The sequence below is a fragment of the Neomonachus schauinslandi genome, chromosome 5 (genome assembly GCF_002201575.2).
Source record: "Neomonachus schauinslandi chromosome 5, ASM220157v2, whole genome shotgun sequence".
NCBI lineage: Eukaryota > Metazoa > Chordata > Mammalia > Carnivora > Phocidae > Neomonachus > Neomonachus schauinslandi.
In genome coordinates this window covers 102,660,240-102,682,542 of record NC_058407.1, presented here as the reverse complement: position 1 = coordinate 102,682,542, position 22,303 = coordinate 102,660,240, and the positions used below count along the sequence as shown (strand labels likewise).

At 44.4% G+C, this 22,303-nt stretch overlaps 1 protein-coding gene across 12 annotated transcripts in view; it reads right to left on the bottom strand.

The window, feature by feature from the left end:
* The window catches only part of CACNA1C (calcium voltage-gated channel subunit alpha1 C), a 643,199-nt gene that overhangs the window by 189,895 nt on the left and 431,001 nt on the right, over positions 1-22,303 (bottom strand). For 9 of the 12 annotated variants that reach the window (XM_021690718.2, XM_021690720.2, XM_021690719.2 and 6 more), the window contains exons 7-9: positions 19,769-19,965; positions 8,269-8,372; positions 606-778 (exon numbers count right to left, since the gene is read on the bottom strand). In XM_021690718.2, the coding sequence (XP_021546393.2) occupies positions 606-778; positions 8,269-8,372; positions 19,769-19,965 (474 nt within the window). Of the gene's footprint in view, positions 1-605; positions 779-8,268; positions 8,373-8,680; positions 8,785-19,768; positions 19,966-22,303 lie in introns of all 12 variants that reach the window. The other 3 variants (XM_021690729.1, XM_021690726.2, XM_021690730.1) reach the window with 2 other exon arrangements.

Genomic DNA, 22,303 nt, shown 5'->3' with positions numbered 1-22,303 from the left:
GTCTTTGAAATGAGGGAGCAGAGATTCTATTCTCTATTCACATCTTTGACTGTCTTCTTCCTTTTTCCCTCCACCTGCTCCTTCTCCCAGATTCCCAGTTAGAACTCAGTTACTAATGAGTAGAAACATACAGAAACTAACTGGGGAGTTTGAATACAATGGACATAATTAATGCTTGCTCATAAGGACAAGAACCTAGACTCACATATTTATATATATATATGTGTTAGGATATATATTCCTACATTCCTACACCATAGGGATTTTAAAACTCTAATGGGAAGACCATAATCTGCCCCTTGCCCAAAGAGATGGAGCCTGGAGGAGGATGTCTGATTAAAAAAAAAAAAAAAGAGTCCACCTTAGCAAAATCTCAACTGTCTTTTAGAATCTTTGGATCTAAAAGGAATATGAGGCTTTACAGATCAACAGCAATTATTTCACATCTGCGACTAATTTCTATGAGTAGAAATGACTGCAATCAATGCATTTGTTGTTCCAGGAAGACAAACTGTAAGGATAAATTGGTGGTAGAAGGTCTCCCTGTTCTGGCCCCTGTCTCCTCCCTCTTCCAGAACCCAGCCCAAGACAGGATGGCTGCTCACTGTTTCGGGGCTTCTCCTCATCCATGCCTTCATCCTCATTCTCGGGGTCGATGTCCTCTGCCTGGGTGATCCAGTCCAGGTAGCCCTTCAGGTCCTCTTCCAGCTGCTGCTTCTCTCGAAGCTTCTGGAAATCTCCCCGAGCCTTGGCCTTCTCCCTCTCTTTGGAAAACTCTCTGGGGAGTGAGAGCAGAGGGGCAGGGCAGGGGAGTGCATGAGGAGGAGGAGAAGGAGGAGGAGGAGGAGGAGGAGGAGGGCCAGGTGGGCGAGAAGGAGAGATGGAGATAAGAGGAAACAAAGGGATTAATTTCTTCACACCAGGAGACCCGCCCACCTGCCCCTGCTTTCCACAGACAGCCTTCTCTCCTCATCCCAGGCTTTGTCTTTATTCTCACATAAACAGAAAGTCACCGAAGCGGACATTCTTGACACAGGCCACTGGAGTACAAAGGGATGGATGAAGTCCATTTCCCTTGTTCTTGGATCATGGTCACAGCCTTTGCCTTTTAATAACAACTATTCTCCAGTGACCTGGAAACCCCTTTCAAACAGTCACTAAAAAACCTCCATGACAGTTATGGACTGTGCACTTTCATTCCCCCCCGGAATTGGGTGGCCACTGGAAAACCTCAAAGCATCTCTGGGTGATAAAGGCGTTAAGGGCCGGTGGTATGCTGAATCCCGCTCACCCGCACTGGCTCCTGGGAGCCCACCACACACGGCTCTTTGTTCCTCTAGCTTCACTGATGTCTCCTTGTGGCTTGAAATCGGCCATGGTGGGAATATTTACACCACGGAAATTGGCAAATGCTACAAACTAGGGCTTTTTGCTCCCCAAAGAGCTAATTGGTAAATATTTACCAGTACACCACTGATTTGAGGCCCAGGAGATCAACTACCTCAACCTCTCTTCTCATTACTAGAGTTTGTTTTGCCACTTTTAACATGCCTGGAAGGATTTCTAATCTAGAGAAAGTTCTTCCCCACAAGGAGACAAACGAGGACTCTAAACACAAGAAAATGTCCTGGGGCCTGCCCTTTTGGTTAAAAAAGAAATCTAAGCAGACTGGAAAAATACATAAAAGCAAGATGATATAAAAGTTAAATGATGCATTCAGTTTAAAGTAATAATGAGTAGAAATTGGAATTGGATTGGGATTTGCTGGAAGAAGGGCCTGTTAAAAATTTTCTGACAGAATGAGTATTTCTTTCCTATTTTTTGATTCTGTCCTGATTTTCAATCTGACTTCAAATTCACTTTCTGAGCACGGAAGGGGGGCCGGCAGCAGAACGTAATGACCAAGAAGGCTAGTTCTCAACTCTCAAAGCAAGTTTGTGTCTTTTCTTCCAAAATAGGTACATTAGGAGCATTTTGGTCTTTGATATTCAGTTTATGGGAAATGGGGCCCTCAGTGGTGTGTGTGTGCATGTGTGTGTGTGTGTGTGCACGCACACATGCGTGTATATGAGAGAGAGTGGGACATGCGCTGGGCATCTTGATTAATTCATAGAGACGTAATTCCTCCTTCTCTCACCAGTACAGGTCTAGTTCAGGGCAGGAGGTTGTAGAAACCACCTTGAAGGAATTTCTTGAAAGGCATCCTGGAAGGAAGGACACAGCAACAAACCACAGGTAGGCAAAAGCTCCCGAATCCATTCAGTCATATAGGGGTGGCTCTATCACCACCTCCACTATCTAGTATTTGCATTTTGCTTGTGCTGCTTAGGAAAGCACAGATTTTTAGCATTCACCATTTTTACGGATAAAAAGGTGTTAGGACTGGGAGTGGTGTAGGGAATGTTTTAATTGGGAGATGTGGGGGCTCTCAAGCTAATGAGTTTTCTTCAACTGCTGTCTTAATGATGCTCTGCTTTACATGGAATTTTCTTCTTAAATTTGATTGAATCCAATTCTAATTGGATTGAACTTGCTCTTTCTCCGGCTTCCTGCCAACTGGCGGGTACCTTCATTTCCTTCGGGGGGGGGGTTTAATGCCAGGGAAAAGGGGCCAGATTGACAGCTCAAAATGAAGATGGAAGCTTTGCCTTGCTTTGTTCCCTCCCTCCTTTTGCTGTTGGGGATGAGCATGGATAGATCCCCTATATCTGGTCATACCACCTGGGCTGTAGACTTGCTCTCTGGAGACAGTCACTTCATACAGCAGTTCCTTCCCCATGCAAATTGACTCCAACAACTGCGTTTCCATTTCTGCCCACATACATTTGCATTCTCCATTTCTTTTCTGTGGCGTGGGTTTGGGGTTGTAAGGGGACTGAATAGCGGAGGGTTCACTTTAGCTCTTTTGGATTATTTCGCAGAGGGCTTAAGTTCTAGTTACAAAACAATGACCCATCCTTCTTCTGGAGTCAGGAGAACAGGGTTGGGATCAAACTGGGGTAGGAACATTTGACCCAGTCCTGTGTTACAGCATCCGCCCTGTGGAATGAAAGCTCATCATCCATACCTGAAGACTCTGGGGAACTAATATAAACATCTATAAGGAGAAAAGAAAATGAGGTTGTGTTGGGGTGTGAGGGGAATGGAGGCAGGGTCAGATCTGAAGCCCTGCTGGCTCCCATTGGCTCCCATGCAGTGAGGGGCATAACTCTGCTTGTGGCTGGATGGAAGGTGAGCCAAGGTTTCTTTCTCCAGACTCCACTCAGTAAGGGATTTGCTGGGTGGTGGTATCTGGATCTCTTTATCTCCTCGCCTGGATGACAGCCATGTGCCTGCTCTGGGGACTGAGCTAATGAAGACATGAAGCCCTAGCCTGATGGGCTGTGCTGGGCCCAGGGACCAGAGCTGGCTAGACAATCAGTCACAGCCATGGGATTTGTCATAAGGCAGGAGCACAGCTTTTGCCAGCAATGGCCAACATGAAAAATGAGGGGTGGAATGGAGAGCTGGGGGCCAGTGCTCAGTAATGTAAAGCATGCTGAGGGAGGTATATGTGGGAAATCCAATCAATACAGAAGGCTGGGGCTCTAGGCCCTCTGATGATCAATACAGTCGATTCTCATTATTCATAGATTCCGTATTTGCGAATTTGCTTACTCACTAAAATTTATTTGTAACTCCCAAATTGATACTTGTGTGCCTTTGTGGTCATATGCAGACGTGTGCAGCATGGCAAAAAACTGGAGTCACATAAGCAGCTGAGGTTAAACACAGCTACACTCTGCCTTCTTGTTTCAGCTCTCACACTGTAAACAAGTGTATTTTTTATTATCTCTTTAGTGCCATGTTTGTCACATTTCTGTGCTTTTGGTTGGTGGTTTTTCTGTAAAAATAGCCCCCAAGCACAGTGCTGAAGTGCTGCCTAGTGTTCCTAAGTGCAAGAAGGTTGTGATGTGCCTTAGGGAAAAAGTACACGTGTTAGATAAACTCCATTCAGGCATCAGTTACAGTGCTGTTAGCCATGAGCTCAATGTTAATGAATCAACAATATATATTAAATAAGATGCCTTTAAAACACATAAAATAAAGTTGTGTATTGGTTGGTTGACAAAAATACTGTGACTAGAAGCTCACAGGATTCTTGCATTTCTCCTGTATTTCTCCCAAGAGTCCAAGAGTAATGGTTTAGTATTCATTAATTCAGTGTTCATAGTGACCTCATAGAATATAACTACACAGATAATGAATACGACTATAGATGTTGCTGTCTCTTCTGCTTCCACCCACACAGAATGCATGTCCTGGATCCTTCTGGGCCTAGACATTGTGTCTTTACTATAATGCCATGATCTAGTTATGCTTTCAGGTTGCAAAATGCTTCCCCACCAAGCCCCTTGCTATTTTGGGGAGAGAGACCAGCCCATATCCTGGTGGGAAAGAGGACAGGATGACTACCCATCTAAGAGATCCTGAGTTCCTTGTCTACTGATGGCACATATCTGAAGTCCTCAGTTTGCAATCACTTAAAACAAAAAGTGACCAGATTCCAGAGTCCGGGGACTTTTACCTGACTATAGCTTAAGTGCAATTTTGAGAATCTCACTGTATTGCTTTAATTTTAGTAGGCTGGAGACTGAGATTTTTGGAGAGAAAAGCAAGTATAATCCAGTTCTTCTCTGTGCTAATAGAAGTCCTGTGGCTTGTGAGGATCAACAGATAATGAACATGAAACCATTTTGAAAAAATCCATGAGATATATATTCTTTACACTGACTCCATCTAGCCTCGTGAGGAATAAGATGTTCTGAATACGTGAATGTTCCAGATGAAGGTTACCTAACCCTCTGGTGACCAAAATCTCGGAATGTTTACATTTTACTTTATAGAATGTCCTCTTTACTTCTTGAATAGAACACTCCAAGCACAATTTAACATTTTCTTGGTGACTGAAGGACATAATTTATAAGGATGAGTTACTGTGTTGGGCTGTAAAATAATATTGTCCTTAATTGGTGGGTGTAGGGTCTCAGACCACTCCAGTTCCAAAATGCTCCAAGGCATTTCTACTGAGCTGGGGGGGGGGGTGTCTGTTCTCTCTCAAGGACTATTAACATTTGCAGGGCTGCCAGCCCCCATGCTAAACAACCATGCCCTGCTGCAGCCTCCTGAGTGGTGGCTCTGCAGCTTCCTCTTGGGGCTCTTTCTGTTCTCAGCGGCTGTTTTCAACAGTTGTTCCATGGATTGCTTCTGCCTTTCTCCCTCTTCCTCTTGCTCCTCCTCACTGCACTTACTGCTCTCACCTCCCCACTTCTTGACTCTAATTTAGGAACATGGGATTAGCCAGTTAAATGGGTTTGGGCATAGTATAACATGGAGGTTAGGGATAGAGGCTATGGATTCACGTTGCTTGGGTTTAATCCTGGATCCTCCATTTTCACCTGTAAGAACTGAGGTAGTTCCCTCATCTGTACCTCAGTTTTCTTCTCTATAAAACAGAGACATAAATAGCACCTAGCTCATAGGGTTGTTGTGAGCATCAAATGAGCTATCCACCAAAGGCTCCATGTACTGAGCCTGCCATGGAGGTTGGTTACTGTTAATGCTATCACTGGGACAGTGAATTTCGTGGAGCTCTGAGAGGTTTTTGGATGCTATTGGAAGGTTGGTTTAATCAGAAGTCTGACTGATGAGTAAGTGGAAGTTTTGTTGCATTCTTGTGGTGACTTTTATGTTATTGTCCCGACTGATCAAGATGCTGACTCAAAACTGAAACCACTGCCACCATGTGGTAGCCAATAAGAGCCTGATTCCAGGTTTTGTCACTGCATGGACCCAGGGCAGCCCATTCAGAGTGTCCAGCCCTTTTGACTGATTAGGAGGCCTCCTCAAACCAGGAAGGGGAGATGACTACCCATAGACACTTCTCTTTCTGTGCAGAGGGTGTGCCCAGCAGCCCAGGAAGCCTTGGGAGATGTTCCATCAGCAAATCCAGAGCTGTGAGGAGCAGACTACTACTCTGGGACAGGGTCAGGGAGCAGGTGCTGGGGAAGGTGTCCTGCAGAGACCAATGTATGGACTCCAGAGCTCACAGTTCTGAAGTCTAAAAGCCTTAGTGTTCCTGTTTAGAGTCAATTCATGTTCGGAGCATTACTAATGCCAGGCTTTGGGCTGTTTTTACATGTGCTATCTCAATGGGACTGAGTTGGTCCAAGACATGCTCTTCAAAACGACTTTTCTCTCACATCAGCAGCTGCTGTCATTTAACTTCTCTGCCAGGAAGACAACTTTCCTGGGGGGCCCAAAAATGACTGAGTAGGTACCCTGCTTGAGGAGGGGCCTTCATTGGCCAGTGCTGATTCTCCATTTTGGATTCCTGGGGCGGGGGGGGGGGGATTTCACTTGCTTAGATTTGTTCCTAATCTCTGGGGGAAGAAAGTAGAATCACATTTTTTTAAAGGTTCAGAGCTCTAGCCTGTGTTACAGTTCAAGTTCATTCAATGTATAGCCAATGGATGGTGATGAGAAGATGGGGTCCAGGCTCTGCCTGAGTTCTGGTCCTCGTTCTAATACCTAGAAGCACAATGACATCACATAAGCCATTTACCTCGAGGCTCACTTTCCTTATCTTTAAAAGGAAAAGGCTGAGGGTTTTATGCAATAATTCCAGTTATGATAGGCACCAAGTAAACAATAATCATTATCATGATAGCACCATTATTGAACACTTAGTATATGCCAAGTATTTTACACAAACGATCTCACTCTGTTATCACAACAACCTATGAGTTGGTATTATTTTCATTTTTTTTTGATGGTTAACTAAAGTTTAAAAGGGTGAAGTTGCCCAACTCTATGCATCCAGCAAGTGCAGAGCTGGGATATCCAAATTTGTCTTGAATGGGAGTGATGAAGTTGGTTTTTTCAATGCTTTGATTCACATATAAACACAGGAGCATTTTCTTGTGTTGGAACACAAAATTGAAAACCTTTATACCTTCCAGGCAGCTAACCAGGGGCTTATGTTGTCCTGTTCATCATGTCCTGTTATGTTTATCCCTGATGGAAGACACTAGTTTCCTGTGTGGCCTTACCTTGCTTGGCAAAAAGCATGGTGTCATCAAAGTCTCTAACAGGCCACCCACCATGGAAAGGAGTGAGGGTGGGAGCAGATTCTTCCCTTCACCAAAGCCCAAAGACTAAACTGATGCTCCTATAGGACATTAGGCTATGGCAGGAGACAGGAGGAGCTGTTCCCAGTTTATGTACTTAGTAAAAGTTAAATGCAATCGTTCCTGTCATGCCTGACTTTCTCCCAGCATTACTGTCCCTGGAGACATAGGAAAGGCTATTCAAAGCAGGGCAGAAATAGATTGTCCCCCTCCCCCTTGTAGCAAAGGTAGCAGAGGAAGTCACCCACGAGCAGGTCACCAGGAGCATTTAGGTGTTAGGCCTTGGCCTGGCTGGTGTGGACTTGTGAAGAAGAAGATAGGTTGAGGAAAGGGCCAGTGAGTCTCTGTGGTGTCAAGGTGGCCATCCCCAGGGCAGCTTGATGCCCCGACCATATGTTATTTCTACCACTTTTTAACTTCATCGGAGCAAAGGCTGAAATTAGGCAAACTTTATACTTGTAGCCAAGTAGATAAATTTAAAGGAAAGTATATTCCATCTCCTCTATTCACAAATAATCTATGGCTTTGAACAGCTAAGCGCCATTTCCATTCAGAAAAAGGGCATATGAGACACGGACTGCAGAGTCTATGAATTAGAATCAAAGACAATTTTATTTTTAGTTTGTGTTTGTTTACTTACATTTTAAATCAAACTCTTATTACCCCAGTCCATTCAACAGATAGCATAAAAGCTATCTGAAATCTTTTTGTTAGCCTGCCACAACGGTAATCAGGCAAGTACCTACTGGCAAGGCAATCCCTACTGCCAAACCCTCTCGACTCAAGGTTCTCACCATGCAGCTCCTCAGGTAGAAGGAGAAACATCCTGCCTACCTGAATAGCTGTTTGAGGGTGGGAGGGGCTTGGATGAGCTAGCAGGAGACAGGCGGGCCTAAGAACCTCCTCGTGAAGCCGAAACCAACAGATTAATCCTTGTACATTTGATCCTCTGTCCAGCCAGGCCAAGGACACTCACTTCAAGGCTCCCGAGGTAGCCTCTTATCCCAGGTTCATCAGAGCCAGAAAAAAGAATAAAGCCAGGAATAGCAGAAAGAGTAAATAAAATAAAATCAAGACCTTTTTCCTTGGTCCTGCTTACCCGCTAAGAACACCGAGAACCAAGTTAAGTACAAAAAATGACCCTATGATGATTAGTGTAACAAAATAGATCCAGGGCCAGTCCCTTCCTACGGCATCATTGACCTGGAAGAATGGAATGATAGTTAGTGAGGCACACTCAGCAGCCGAGCACGGCCAAGTGCCCATCACCGGCTCCTGGACACTGACCCAAGCAGTGCCGGGACCCGGGGATCCTCTAGGTGCAAATCAGAGGTCAAATGGCCTGCCCAGCCAATGGGTCAGAATCTGTGGTTGAATGGGGACTTTTTTTTTTTTCCTGGTTTTCCTGGCCCGTTAGGATCCCATCCCTGAGGACCCTGGTGATGGATACAGTGGGACCTGGGACCTTGCTCGGCTGCATTGTAAAGAGTACATAGAAACGGTCAGCTTACCCGCTCAACACACCGAGAACCAGATTTAGAACGAAAAAGGATCCAAAGATGACCAGACTGACAAAATACACCCAGGGTAACTCATAGCCCATAGCGTCCTGCATCTGGAAAGATGAAGGCAGGTTAGGAAAGAGAGAGCAGAATGAGTTAAAGTGAGGAGGCAGGCAGGAAGGGTGTGGACAGAACTGGAGGAGACCAGCGAGGCTGAACCAGGATCCACTGTCATCTCTGGCACCCTCGATATTCAAAATACTTCCCCATGACCCTGACCTGAACCATAAGGGACGTTTGCAGGCTCTGAATTCTGGCTCTGTTGTTTTATTTTCCGGAACCAGAAAACTTTCTTCAATGTTTTCACTTGTCTAATAAGGTGGGTTACCTAAAAAAGTGATTTTTTCAGCCTAGGGTGGTTTCAGCTCAGTTGGGTTTTTGTGGCATGAAATCTTCCACTGCACCCCGGGCCAGCCTAACCTTGGTGTCAGGAGGGCCTCGGCTCTTCCTGAAGGAACCAGACACCCAGAACCTTTGAGGATGCGTGAGGGAGGAGAGCCCTTCCCGGGGGCTGTCCTGAGCTGGCCCTGGAATTTAGAAGCAAAACTGTGGTGCTTCACAAGCACTCCAGGCCACAGCCCAGGAAGGACGGTTGTTTTGGTTACTTCAGCAGAGAACAGTTCCTATCCTGCAACCACTTTTCCTGTAGCCTGGAGACTGTGACCAGTACCTAACTGGGTAATGGAGATAGCCTCTGACAGGTGGCAAACCCCTGCAGTCCCTGGAGGCAGTGGTGTGCTGGACCTGGCTCCTCTGGCCTTTGGAGAACCACCGCACATCTCTTCCCTCGTTCGTGTTCAGTGATGTCACTAGGGTAGCCCGAAAATGGCCATGGTGGGGCAGAGTGGGCAAATGACAGAGATCAGCCCCCCTTTGCCCTTTGCCCCTAAGAACTGGTGGTTAAACATTTACCAACACACAGCTGGCTGGAGGGTAGGTGTAAACATGACGTGAAGACACAGAGCAGCATTTTTTATCAAATAGGAAATTTGTTCTGGTTTAGTTTCTCAAATCTATTTCTTTTAGTGCTTCCGACTAAACAGGATTTAGTCATATCTTTCTAAAATGAACCCCAACTTTGTCTCTGTGAAATTGCCTTACAGGAACCCAAACTCCTAATATACAAGCTTCCCGAATGATTGACATTAGTGGATCTCATAGTGTGGCCCTGACCTGTTTAGAAATGCACATGCTCGGCCCTCCCTGAAACTCTGCGGGTGGGCCCAACAACCCATGTTTTAGCAAGCCCTACAGAGAGTCTGATGTATGCTAAAGTTTGAGAACCAATGATTTACACCATGCTCCATAGCTCTCAACTTCAAATATAAGGACACGACAAATACTGTGATTCACTACCTGTCTCTGCTTTGTTGCATGGCAGTTTTCATTAAAGTGTGGTCTGAAGACCAGCAGCATCTGAATCATCTGGAAGAATTGTTAACAACGCAGATCCCTGGGCCATTGCTCCCAAATCAGTGAGCCTTATGACTCTGCGTGTTAATCACCCAGGGTATTCTAAAGCCAGGGGCCTCAAGCGAGTTACACATGGGATGGGATAGTACCTCCCTCAGCCCTCAGAGCTTCTCAGGCTCCAAAAAACCTTACCCATGTGCCTGAGAATGCTGGACAAATACTATGTTCTCTGTGTGCTGTGAGTAAAAAAGATCGAGAAGTACCGGGAGACCTACTTAGTTGGACTGGTCTGAAGTGTTACATCCCAATATGTTATTTTCAAATCTAATACTATTTATCTGGCGTCACTATATTTTGGGTAGAGGAATCTACCAAATGTGGCACAGAACACAAAAATTGTGTTCAGGGCTTGGGGACATTGGTTTGAACTCAGTCACTGAGCAAAAGAAGAGTTCCCAACGTATGTCTACTTTACCATGTCATAATTCAATTCAATTCAACATGAATTTATTGAGCATTCCCATTCCCACATACTCTGCTGTTCTTCACATGGTGCTTATCACCTTTTAACTGTATCATTTATTAATTTATTATGTGTTTGTCTTCCATGTAGAATGTAAGCTCCCTGAGGACAGGTAGTTTTGGTCTGGTTTGTTCACTGGTGTATCCCAAGTGCTGAAAACAGTGCCTCACACATGGCAGGTACTCAGTGAATGTTGAGTGAATGCATGAACTTGATACGTGCCAGGCACTGTGCTATAAATAGGAAGCCCTTGCTAGCATGGGGACAGATAAATAAAAGGCAACTACAATGTGAGGTGGTAAATGAAGTTGTAGGAATAAACATGGAGGGTTCTAGAAGTGTAGGGGGAAGAGTGGCTGTCTGAGGCTTGGAGAAGCAAGCAAGTGCCAGACCAGGCAGGAATGGCTAAATCTTGCACTGTAAGTCCACTGAAGGCAGGAGTGTAGGGGCAGGAAGGAAGCCCAGAGGCCATGTGGTCCTGGGATGGGAGTGGGGGTTTCCTAGGAAGTTGGCAATTATTAAAAATAGAGCCCACAGCTGAAAAGCCATCCTGGCTCTGGGATGGAGGCTTCTTCCCAGTGGCTGAGGACTAAAATATCCAGCAAAACAGTGGTTGTTAGGAGAGGCAGGGCAGAAAGTTCTGTGTGTGTCAGACCTTGCCCCATCACAGGGAGCCTGGGAGCCTCCTTTAACCAGAAATTTACTGTCTGAAGCAAGGCTACAAAGGAAACCAAACCAGCAGAGGAAAGTCCAATAACCACCCAGGAGGAGAAAAAGAAATCTGTACCCTTATAAGAAGGGGCAGGACTGGTGAAATGAGGTTAGACAGGAGAAAGGCATAGGCATGATGGCGATCTTGCCAACCATAGGCCACATAATGATTGCAAGGATGGCCATGTGATTTCAGGGTCTGTATGTTACATTTTATCTTGGGGGACAACGACAGAAGCCTTTCACTATTCTTTTTTTTTTTTTTTTTTTAAAGATTTTATTTATTTATTTGACAGAGAGAGACACAGTGAGAGAGGGAACACAAGCAGGGGGAGTGGGAGAGGGAAAAGCAGGCTTCCCGCTGAGCAGGGAGCCAGATGGGGGGCTCGATCCCAGGACCCTGGGATCATGACCTGAGCCGAAGGCAGACGCTTAACGACTGAGCCACCCAGGCACTCGCCTTTCACTATTCTTAGCAGTGGTCTCATTGGAGTCCCCATTGGTTCCATGGTACTTCCGGAGTGCCTACTGTGTGTAAGACACTGTGTGCTGTGCCAGTGAGAGTGATGGGGTTGAAACAGCCATGGGATAGGAGAAGGCATCTGTGAGGAGGTGTTTATGGAAGCAGGATCCAAGGTCATGAAGCCTTTAAGTGTCCTAGCTTTTCCTTTCTCAGATTAAGTCTGGCCAGTGAAGGTCAGAGTCCTCTCCTCTTCCCTAAGTTAGGGAGGGTGGGAAGGTCAGGAAGAGCTGATGGAAGCTGTGGACTCCCACGTGAGAAAAGGTGCACACCCATGGCACTCCCGCATACAACCCCATGGGTGCATGGACCCCGTGTTTCTGACCAACCAGATGCTCTGTGCTAATCCCAGAAGGGCTTTTCCCAAGAGTGGCAGAGGGGGCCTGTTCTTGTGAGTTCTCCTGCTTTGCCCCGGATCTCAGACCTCCTTACTTTCCTCAGAACAGAAGGGAACAGGTAGTTGCAGGAGGCAATGGCACGCTTGCTGCAGTTCAGCCTCCCAGAGCTGCCTCTGGAGCCCAGGCAGATGGTGAGTGGGCGTGAGGGCTGGCTGGCACTAAACCAACCTCCTTGGAATGAAATATCTCCTGACTGGCTCCTCATAACCCTAAATTTGTGAACATTTAACCTCACAGAAAATACAGTTCCCCGAGCCACTTCTCTCTCACAAGTCAACAAACTCATGGACCTTGAAGATTTCCCTGGGCCCTTATTCAGTTAGGGTGTCCTTTCCTTTGTGTCACAGGTGACTGACTTCTAGCATCATTAAGGACCTCAAATGGATGGAACTACAAGCCACACTGCCCATAGATAGCTCATAGAGAGCCTTGTGATAACCTCATGACCCATAGATATCTCATTGATATCATGATAACCTCATGACCCACAGATATCTCATTGATATCCTCATGATAACCTCATGACCCATAGATATTTTCTATAGATATCCCATAGAGAGCCAGGGCCATATCCAGGAGACTCATGGTCTCTACCTCTCCCTTGTCCTATGCTTCTGCTTTGGTCTCTTCCTTGCTGTGAGACAGTTCTTTCAAAGGTTTAAGATGCAGAATAGCAGGTGAGGGGCAGGAGGTAGGAAGACAGATGGGAGATTAACGAGCTTCCAAGGTGTTCCTAAGACCCCATCACTTCCTCAGCAAGCAATGCTTGGCAGCCCTTGGTGGGTGATTCTCTGGTCTGTCTGGCTCTGGCCTGAGAGGAAAGCACCCCTTTCGTTTTCTCTTTTACTTTCTCCTCTTTATTCTAGGCCACCTACTTTTGGGGGCAGACTGGGTAGACAGCCTACAATGCTGGGTGACTCTGAAGTAGGGCAATGCCTGGAGTGATGAGATTGATGTCTTAAATCAGCTGGAATGGAACTATTAAGAAGAGAGAGAATAAATAAAGACGTATTTTTAAAAAATGACCTAGATTGCTGACACCCTTATTTAGAGATGAAAAAAGATAGGTTTTCTCAAACCATTAAAGCTATATGTTTCTTAGGTCTATAACAAAGGAAGCTTTGTGACTTTTCTAAGGAAGGCACATATTTAGGCATCTTGATGTCCACCATCTGCAGCCATTGCAGCCTCCAGGCCCAAGGACTAACAGGATGACCCCAGCCTTTGCTGAAACACATACCTTATTATTCCTAGAATCCATAGACAGACCAAAGGTGATACTGAATGAAAAACACAGAAAGAACCTTCTGAAAACAATATCTAATTCCTTGAGGGCAACCTCAACCTTAAACCTTCAAATCCAACATACATTTTTTTCTCCAAAAAAAGAAAAAATAGGAGGAACAACACCTCCTGGGTCCTAGTGCACCAAGGCCACTCTCGATCCTAGCTCATTTCCATGAGTTTTCAAGTTGTGGCACTTTCTCCTATAAGGTTCATGACACAGGCACTGTGGATTTAAAAAGACTAAACAGTTTCAACGAATGCCAAGAGGGCTGTCACTTGACATCGAAGGTAGGAGGTGCAGACCCACAAAAATCACAGTGCTTTCCACAAAGCATAATTAGAGGACAGCGTTTGCTGCTGCCATGAATGCCAGTGCCCAGGGTGATGGCTCAAAAATCTGTGACTACTCTTGACCTTTGTCACCTTGCTTGTGGACACAGGGTTTCCACCCATGGGTCAATGAGTGAGCAGCAAGTCCGACAAGTTTCATCTGACTCCTTCCTGCCCCTGCACCTGTTTATCATTATATATGGAAAACCTGTGAGTGCCTTAGGGCACAAGTTAAAGCCTGGATCATGTGGGGGAAGACACCAAAAGGCTCTTACCATGAAGGCAAGCCAACACATTTAACTCCTTGATCTATTTTTAAAAAGTCCCTGAACTCAGATGGGATCATGCACTGACATCCTAGGGGAAGTTAGAGAGTGTGACTAGAGTGGTGGCCCCAGGTATGAACACCTGTGTAGGAGACAGCTGGCTCACAGCCAAAGGAAGCCCTGCTTATTTGTCCTGGGCAGCCACCAGATGTGGGGTCAAATTTGATGTCTATGACTGCACCTCTAGGCAGGTGGCCTTTCAGACCCTTAGGAGAGAACACTTAGGGGAAGCTGAGCTGTTTCTTGGTTCTGTTGAGAGAACCTAAAATACAGTTCTCTCCAATCTCCCCAAATGTTATAAAGCTTGCTTTCCCCACAGGGAGGAGCCTCAAAGCCAGGGAAATTCCCCTCTTTCCCCGAAGTGTTCTGTGTCAATGCAGAGTTCTCCCTGAGTGTACTGCCATGGGCTAAGTCATGTTTTCTTATTTGTCCTCTATCTCTTCAATTAGATCCTAAATTCCTTGAGGGCAGGACTTCTCCCCATCCCTCCACCCCAGTCCCTACTCAAGTCCTAGGAACATAGTAAATGCTCAATAAATGTTTGTTAAATAGAATTATTGAATAATGACTCATTTAATACCAGTGAAATGAATAAAATAAAACCTAAAAATAAAGTAAATAAAAGCATTGAGAGATGCTAATTTTCTTTCTTGATATGCTTATAAACAACTAGCTTATTGTCTAGATGACATTCTTTGTTTAAAACAGCATGGGCACTCAGTGGGGATCGCTCTAACAGAAACAGATTAAAAGTTAAGAACTGCAGGGTCCTAATAGGACCTACCACTTTCTCTGCTCTGATACCTGTTAAAGAGCTCAGGATGCTGTTTCTAGGCTTGAGGATTTTTTCCCAGCTCTTCGCTTAGAATGACTATTAGGTCATAAATAGAACTCAGCTCCATTTCTGCTTTGTTGATGCCTTCAGAGACTCATTTTCTATATTCTATAGTGAAAAGAGGTGGCTTTTTGAAGAAAAGATGGAGTGGGAAAAAATAGGGTAAAGCCTGAATCAACCTGCCTGGATATAAAAGACCTTTGTCATAAATGAGGGATGTTTCAGCAGCACCAAGAGCAGACACGAGTGGCCATCTCTCTTTCTCTCTCCCTCTCTCTCTCTCTCTGTGTATGAGAGTTTAGAAGGAATTATCTTCCCAGCATGTCCAGACATGTAAGTGGGACGACAAGACCAAGTGTGGAGCTGACAACTGACTTATGAAAGGTTAAAACATTAGAATTTTGTTCCCAGGGTCTCCTGCTAAGCCCAAACTAACCCAGATGCTACAAAGGACACTATTTGTAATTCCAAAAATCTTTTCTTTATATGATTTCTCATTAAGTATTCTTTCTAATCCTATTTTAGGCTCAATTTCTATTTTTTAAAAATCAGTGAAACAACTGATCCTGGAGAAACCAGTTGTGGCAGGGGGCAATGGGTGGTGTTGGAAAGAAGTGATCCCACTATGTTGGTGGTAGGTAGGGTGGGGTGTGAATCTAGGAAAACCTAGACCTGAGTGCTTTCACTATGCTGCACAGTATGTAATATTCTTGGGGGCCCTGGGTGAGGAGAGGTCAACAGAATCCTCCTGATGAAGGATTAATTATTCAGGCATCTAGATTCCTGAAGAGCCAGAAACGTGTATTCTTGGGTGATGCCTACTTCTAACTGCTGCCTCCCTTTCCCACAAGTCTCACATATAACCTCCTCCAGGTGTTCCAAACCCTGGGTAAGCGGTCATGTTATTTTGTTTCACAAGAGCATGGGGTTATCTCAAGTACAAACTCAGCACTGAACAGACACTTGATTGATGTTTATGCTATTCAACTGTGATCTGGACGCAGTGTGGAAGGGATAATGGTTTCAAACTGACCCTAGTCCTCAGACCACATCTAAGAATCCTGCAGATCATCTTGATTTAGCTGCCAATTCTTCCTTCAGGAAGGCATGTGCTCAAACCATAGAAGACAAGTAGTCTTGAATTATATGCAGAAAGTTAGGGGTGTTTGGTTAAAAAAAACCCATAAAATCTGAACGTAGAAATAGAAACCAATCGTAATGCCATACAATATTGGATTCTTCCCTGTCTTGGTGCTTCACTGTTTCTAAAGAAGGCTGATACTTTTGTTTGCTCACCTTTCCCCACTATTTTAGGAGAGGCACGGACATTCTGAGAGTAAATGAAGAGGCTTTGGCTTAAGAAGCCATTGCCCAAAGAAACCACATCTCAAACTGAGTTTTGGCTTAGTTTCCAAATCCCCAATGTCCCCCACCCCTTACCCTGTCATCTACAGATTCAGTAAAAGAAATGTTTCAACAAATCATTAATTTAGTTGGAGCCTTGACCCAATGTATGGCCAGTAGCTTTAACAGCTTGAGGAATTGTTCAGTATTACTTGGCTAAGTTTGATCTTACTTTTTAGTCCACTAACTCTTCAAACCATAACAATGGGATGAAATAATGGATGTCACAGAAGAAGCGAAATGGATTTGATATTATCCACAGTTGGAGGCAGGTGTCTGCTGTTTGCTACTGTTGACCTCCCTGATCCCTTCCATCCCAAGCTATATACAGTGATTGAATCAATTGCTTCTTTAGTGCTTTAATGGCTGATTCTTTCCCTAGGAACATCTAACCAGCTGTTTGATAGTTCAGAATGAACCAGATTCTGGGGTTTCCATTCATTGCTATACTTGAAAATCTTGGTTGCTCCCTCCAACACTCTCTAGACTTGCCCCTTGGATTTGAAGGGAAATGCACTGTTCTGAGTGGAAAACCCTACTTCTCCAATTTCCATGAAAACTATAGCTTCCTAGACTGGTTCAAATTCAGTGGCATCAAAGCAGCACCATGCAGATTGAATGGGTTAGACTTCTAGGGGTTTTCAGACTCCAGCTTGGGCATCAGAATCACCTGGGAAGCCTTTCAAAATGTAGATACTGGGGCCTAACTTTGGAACTTCTCATTCAGTGGCTTGGAGGGAAGTCTGGGCATCTTTATATTTAGAAAGCTCCATGTTTTATACTAAAGTACATTGAGATTTGAGAGTCTGTGGGTTTAGAGATACAGGCTCAGAGGCAAGAAGGAGGAATGCTGAAGTGGGGAGGAAGTAAGAGGGAAAGAGAAGAAGGAGGAAAGGAAGAAATGGCCATAGAAAAGTCTAAGCAATTAGAGAAATTGTCTGAAAGCAGGAGCATTGGGCTGGGAAGTGCTTCCATCACGAATACCCAAATATGAAGGTGTTTCAGTTTTAGGGGTGTGTGTGTGCGTGTGTGTGTGTGTGTATGCATGCACACACACACACACGCACACACGCACACAATATAGCCGTTTGGGGAAGGTGCTGGGAAAATCAGAGAGACATGTCCCATGAGCCTGGGATTGTTCCTTCACCTCTGACACTTTTTCCATTCCCAGCCTGAGCTCTATCACACACACCCCAGGGGAGAAAGCACAACACAGCTGCTGCAAATTGGTAGTTGCAGTTGTGTGCTTCTTCTCATTCCCCACTCTGGCTGTCATTATGACAGTATTTCTTTGGGTCACATCTGGCTGGTAGGGTATCAATGACTTATGGTGGGGGAGAGGGAGGGAGTGAGGAAGAAAGATCACAAAAATACATCAGGGCCATCAGCAAAGTAAATTATACCTATTCCCCCAGGCCTACACCCACCCACCCACTGCCACCCTGCCCTCAATTTGCTGCCATGGAAGGCGTTCTCGTAGCAACTTAAAGCATGGGTTTGAAGCTCATGTGATGAGGCTCTGAAGCATAGTTTCATATGATCATATGTTTTATGACCCACAGCAGAAACTGCCCATGTGCAGAAGGGTGTTTCTGCACATGGATAGCCAGAGGGATCTACCCAAGGTAAAAGGACCACTTGGGGATTTGATCAACTTTGCTAAGTGAAATAAATTTGCCTAAGCATAGTACATTCAATTCCCTCTTTTCCGCTTAGAAATTATGCAAAACCAGTTTTGTCGAGCATGGGCCTAAAAAATGTTTTCCAGTGTTTCCTTTTAATTTGAGGGAGAGGTGACTTGACCTTTGTCTTCTTTTCAAAGTATCACAACATAGCAACTCTACCATGGCCTGGTTCCAGCTGTATCACCATTATTCAGTTTAGATTTACTGTTTCTCTAGACTGAGCTTTTCAGTCTGAACTGGATGTTATTTATGTCTGAATCCTGTACCTAGGAGCTTCCCTGGCATGCAAGCAATGCTCAATAAATGTTTGCTGGGTACAAGGTTCTCAGGCAAGTTTCAAGTAGTCATTTGCAGAGAGGTATGCGCTTCATAGCAACACTGGGTTTCAGCATGTTGACCCAAACATAAAAACTGGAAAAAGAGGATTTTTGAATCAAGAGGACATGGTTCTTGAGAAAAAATTAAAAGATACAATATCCTGTATCACATTTCTGTGTTGTAACAAAACTCTTCTGATTTTAGGAAGAAGTCAACACCTCTCTTGGCATCAGTTCCTTTCTATCTGGCAGTTCTGTTCAATGGGAAGCCACTCGTTTCCCTCTCCCCCTTCCCTGCTTTAGCGTGTAGACACTATTCCCCAAGCAGACTCTTAGACTGTTTTCAGCATGGCCAAATAAATTTGACTATTTGCAAAACTCTGGGTGAGATGGTATTTTCAAGACTGGCAACAAGCATTTTTCACCCGAATGCTGGAGAACAACACTGGATTCTGGCAAGTCATTCCTCATGCTCAAGTAGGAGATCCTACAAAGAATTATATTTTCTGGAGCTTTTACAAATAATGGACTTGACTCTGCCAGAATGGAGACAGCTCAAATATGTTGTGTATATTTGTGTATCCCATAGGCAGAAATCTGGCACTTTGACAGCTTCTGGATAATAAAAGGGGCATCTTGAAGGGAAAAGAAGATTTACCATTGACTGGTTGACATATGCGTCACATAACCAGCAGAGTGTTTTGTTAGCAGTGAAAATTATGGCAATGTATTTGTCTGATGGACTATTCTAAAATGATAAGGTAGGATTAACATGAGAAATAGAAATATAATAGCATGCCATAATGCTAACAATTCAATAAAAATGGCTTCTTGTTAGAAGACCAGGCCTGACTTTTCTCATTAGCCCTAAAAATTAATAATTGTGCTCTCTAGCTCTCTTTCAGGGACAGATGCAAGACAAGGATGAGAACGGAAGAAACTCTACAGTTTCTACATGAAGGGGAGTTGGATAGAATCCTTGTGTCAGGTTTGGCCAACTCATTCACAGAGCATCAGCTGAGTGCCCGTATTTCTCACTACAGTAGGACAAACTTAAAGATGACATTTCTCTTAGGCTGGTGGGTGGACAGAGAGACTCATTAGGGTGCAAATTTCATGCTTTGTTTCTCAGGAAAGACCTGGAAGAAATCAAAGACATTGATCAACTATTCCATCAAGGTGTGTATGTGACCACAAAGTCATGGGGAGGGTGGAAAAGGGAGCTGTTGAGGAAAGTCTCACAGCCTTCTGGACTCCCTGCCTCTGCCCATCTCAAGCTACGTACCCAGTACAGCACATCTGTCCAGCCCTCCATGGTGATGCACTGGAACACCGTCAACATGGCGAAGGCAAAATTGTCGAAGTTGGTGATGCCGTGCTTGGGCCCGTCCCACCCGGGCTTGCACACAGTGCCGTTCTGACACTGCCGCCCATGGCCTGTCTCCAGAGCACAAGGGGAAGGATCATCTTCTGCTGGAACATCTTGAATGACCAGGGGAAAAGAGAAGGCAGCAGAGGGGATGGAGAGAGATGGGCAGAGAAAGAAGGAGAGAAGTCAGAGAGAAAACTGATAGGATAAGTTTGATGGGCTAGGCAAAACAACCATAGCAACAATAATGCAGAACAAGTTTTCATTAGTTCCCCCCAGAGATGCAGTAAACAACATAAGGAACTAGGTATTCATTTTAGGCTGCCATTGATTTAGAAGGTCAGTACTTCCAACTAATTGTAAAACTGTATTTTAACCTCGGTAATTGATTTCAAAGACAGTAAGGCTATTGCACATTCTGCTGAAACATGTTGGCATCATGGTCAAATGGCCAATTAAAAGCTAAGGACGATGCAACCACTCCAAGTGGAAAATATCCTGAAAAGTGATAGGAAGTCTACCTTTTCTTTTTTTGGTGATGAAATATCTATGGATGCTTCCATTGGAATACCAGAGTTTAGGGTGAGGGCTATATTGATTGGAAGAGACTTCCACATAATTAGCCAACAAATCCCATTCAGTAACACTTTCTCCATTACGTGTTACAGGATATATTACCAGAGATACAAGTCATTTTATAGTGGAAGCCTTATGTTGATAAATGACAAAAAAATAAATTCTGACCATAGGGGGAATGTATCAACCACAGTGGTCTTGATTACAACCCTTGAGCATAAACACTGCTGACTGTCATGTGGAAGCTTGCGGTACTGCTCTTTGGTCTCCAGAATTAATACCTTTCAGAAGAGAAGAATCCTTTTCTGACCTCTAATCAAGACAGAGCGGCAGTGGGTGACAGGGAGAATACTCCCTATGTATGGACAGGGCTTTTTCAGGCAACTGTATAACATACCTACTGTGGCTACAGACAGTGCTTGGGCTAATTCCACATGCTGGGAAGAGCTACTAGAAAATTAATAATTAAGATGTAGCTTATATATTTGGTATGGACATCATTGGTAAATGGAAATAAGACTAGACTGATCTAGGGATGCCTGAGTGGCTCAGTCAGTTAAGTGTCTGCCTTCAGCTCAGGTCATGATCTCAGGGTCCTGGGATTGAGCCCCACATCGCATCGGGCTCCCTGCTCAGCAGGGAGTCTGCTTCTCCCTCTCCCTCTGCCCCTCCCCCCAGCTTGTGTGTGCTCTCGTGCGCACTCTCTCTCTCTCTCTAATAAATAAATAAAATCCTTAAAAAAAAAAAGACTAGACTGATCTAAGAATTCCCATTATGGTAAAATACAGGTAGTCTTGAGCCAGCTGTGGAAGGTAATAGTTTCAAATTCACAGAAGTTTGTAAAATTAAGGACATTGTCTCATGCTTGTAGAAGGTAACAGTAATAAACAGAATAGACTTCAGTCATAACAAACACATGATTGCCTTTAACAATAGTGAAAATATGCACCCAGATAGAGAATTTACTTATAGTTCTTCATTTAGAGATAACAGGTCACCCAGGGGCTTTTCTTGCTTCATATGCATCACAACAATTACTAGTGTCTAGTACCTCTGTATTTAAGACTATTGGTTGGTTGGCTCCTTCTCAGTTTGTGGCTTCAAATTTGAAACTGTTTACTACAAAGAGGAAGATAGGAAGAGGAATATTAATCCTAACTAGGAGACAGTTCTTATGAGAATGGAACTGAGCAGTATGGTTGGAAATATATGCTGGAGTGTGTCTTCTTGGCTTTTTTTCTTTTTTCTCTCTTAACAGCTTTATTGAAATATAATTTACATGTCTTACAATTCATCAATGTAAATGTACAGCTCAATTATTTTTAGTAAATGTATATAGTTGTACAGCTATCACCACAATCCATTTTAAAACATGTCCATCATCCTTCCAAATTCCTGTGTGCCTGTTTGCAGTCAATCCGGCTCCTCTCCCCAGCCCCTAGCCACTTGATCTATACTCTTTCTCTATAGCTTTGCCTTTCCAGAAATTTCATATAAATAGAATCATACAATATGTGGCTTTTTGTGTCCCTCTTCTTTCACTTAGCATAATGTTTCTGAGGTTCATCTGTGTTGTTGCACGTATTAGTATATTCGTTTTTGTTGCCAAGCACTGCATTTCACTGTATGTCTATCTATTCACCAGCTGATGGACATTTGGATTGTTTCCAGGTTTGAGCTATTGTGAACAGTGCTGCTTTCTGGCTTATTCTTGGCCTGGTGCTTCAGGTTGTGTGTGAGTCTTTGTGTGATGACCAAGGTGTAAAGGTCTGCATCACTGGTCCCTGAACTGTTTGAGGGAATGACAGTGTCCACACCATTTCATGACTCCAGGGTCTGGCTCCCACTGGGGCTCTGCTTCTGGAGCTGAACTCT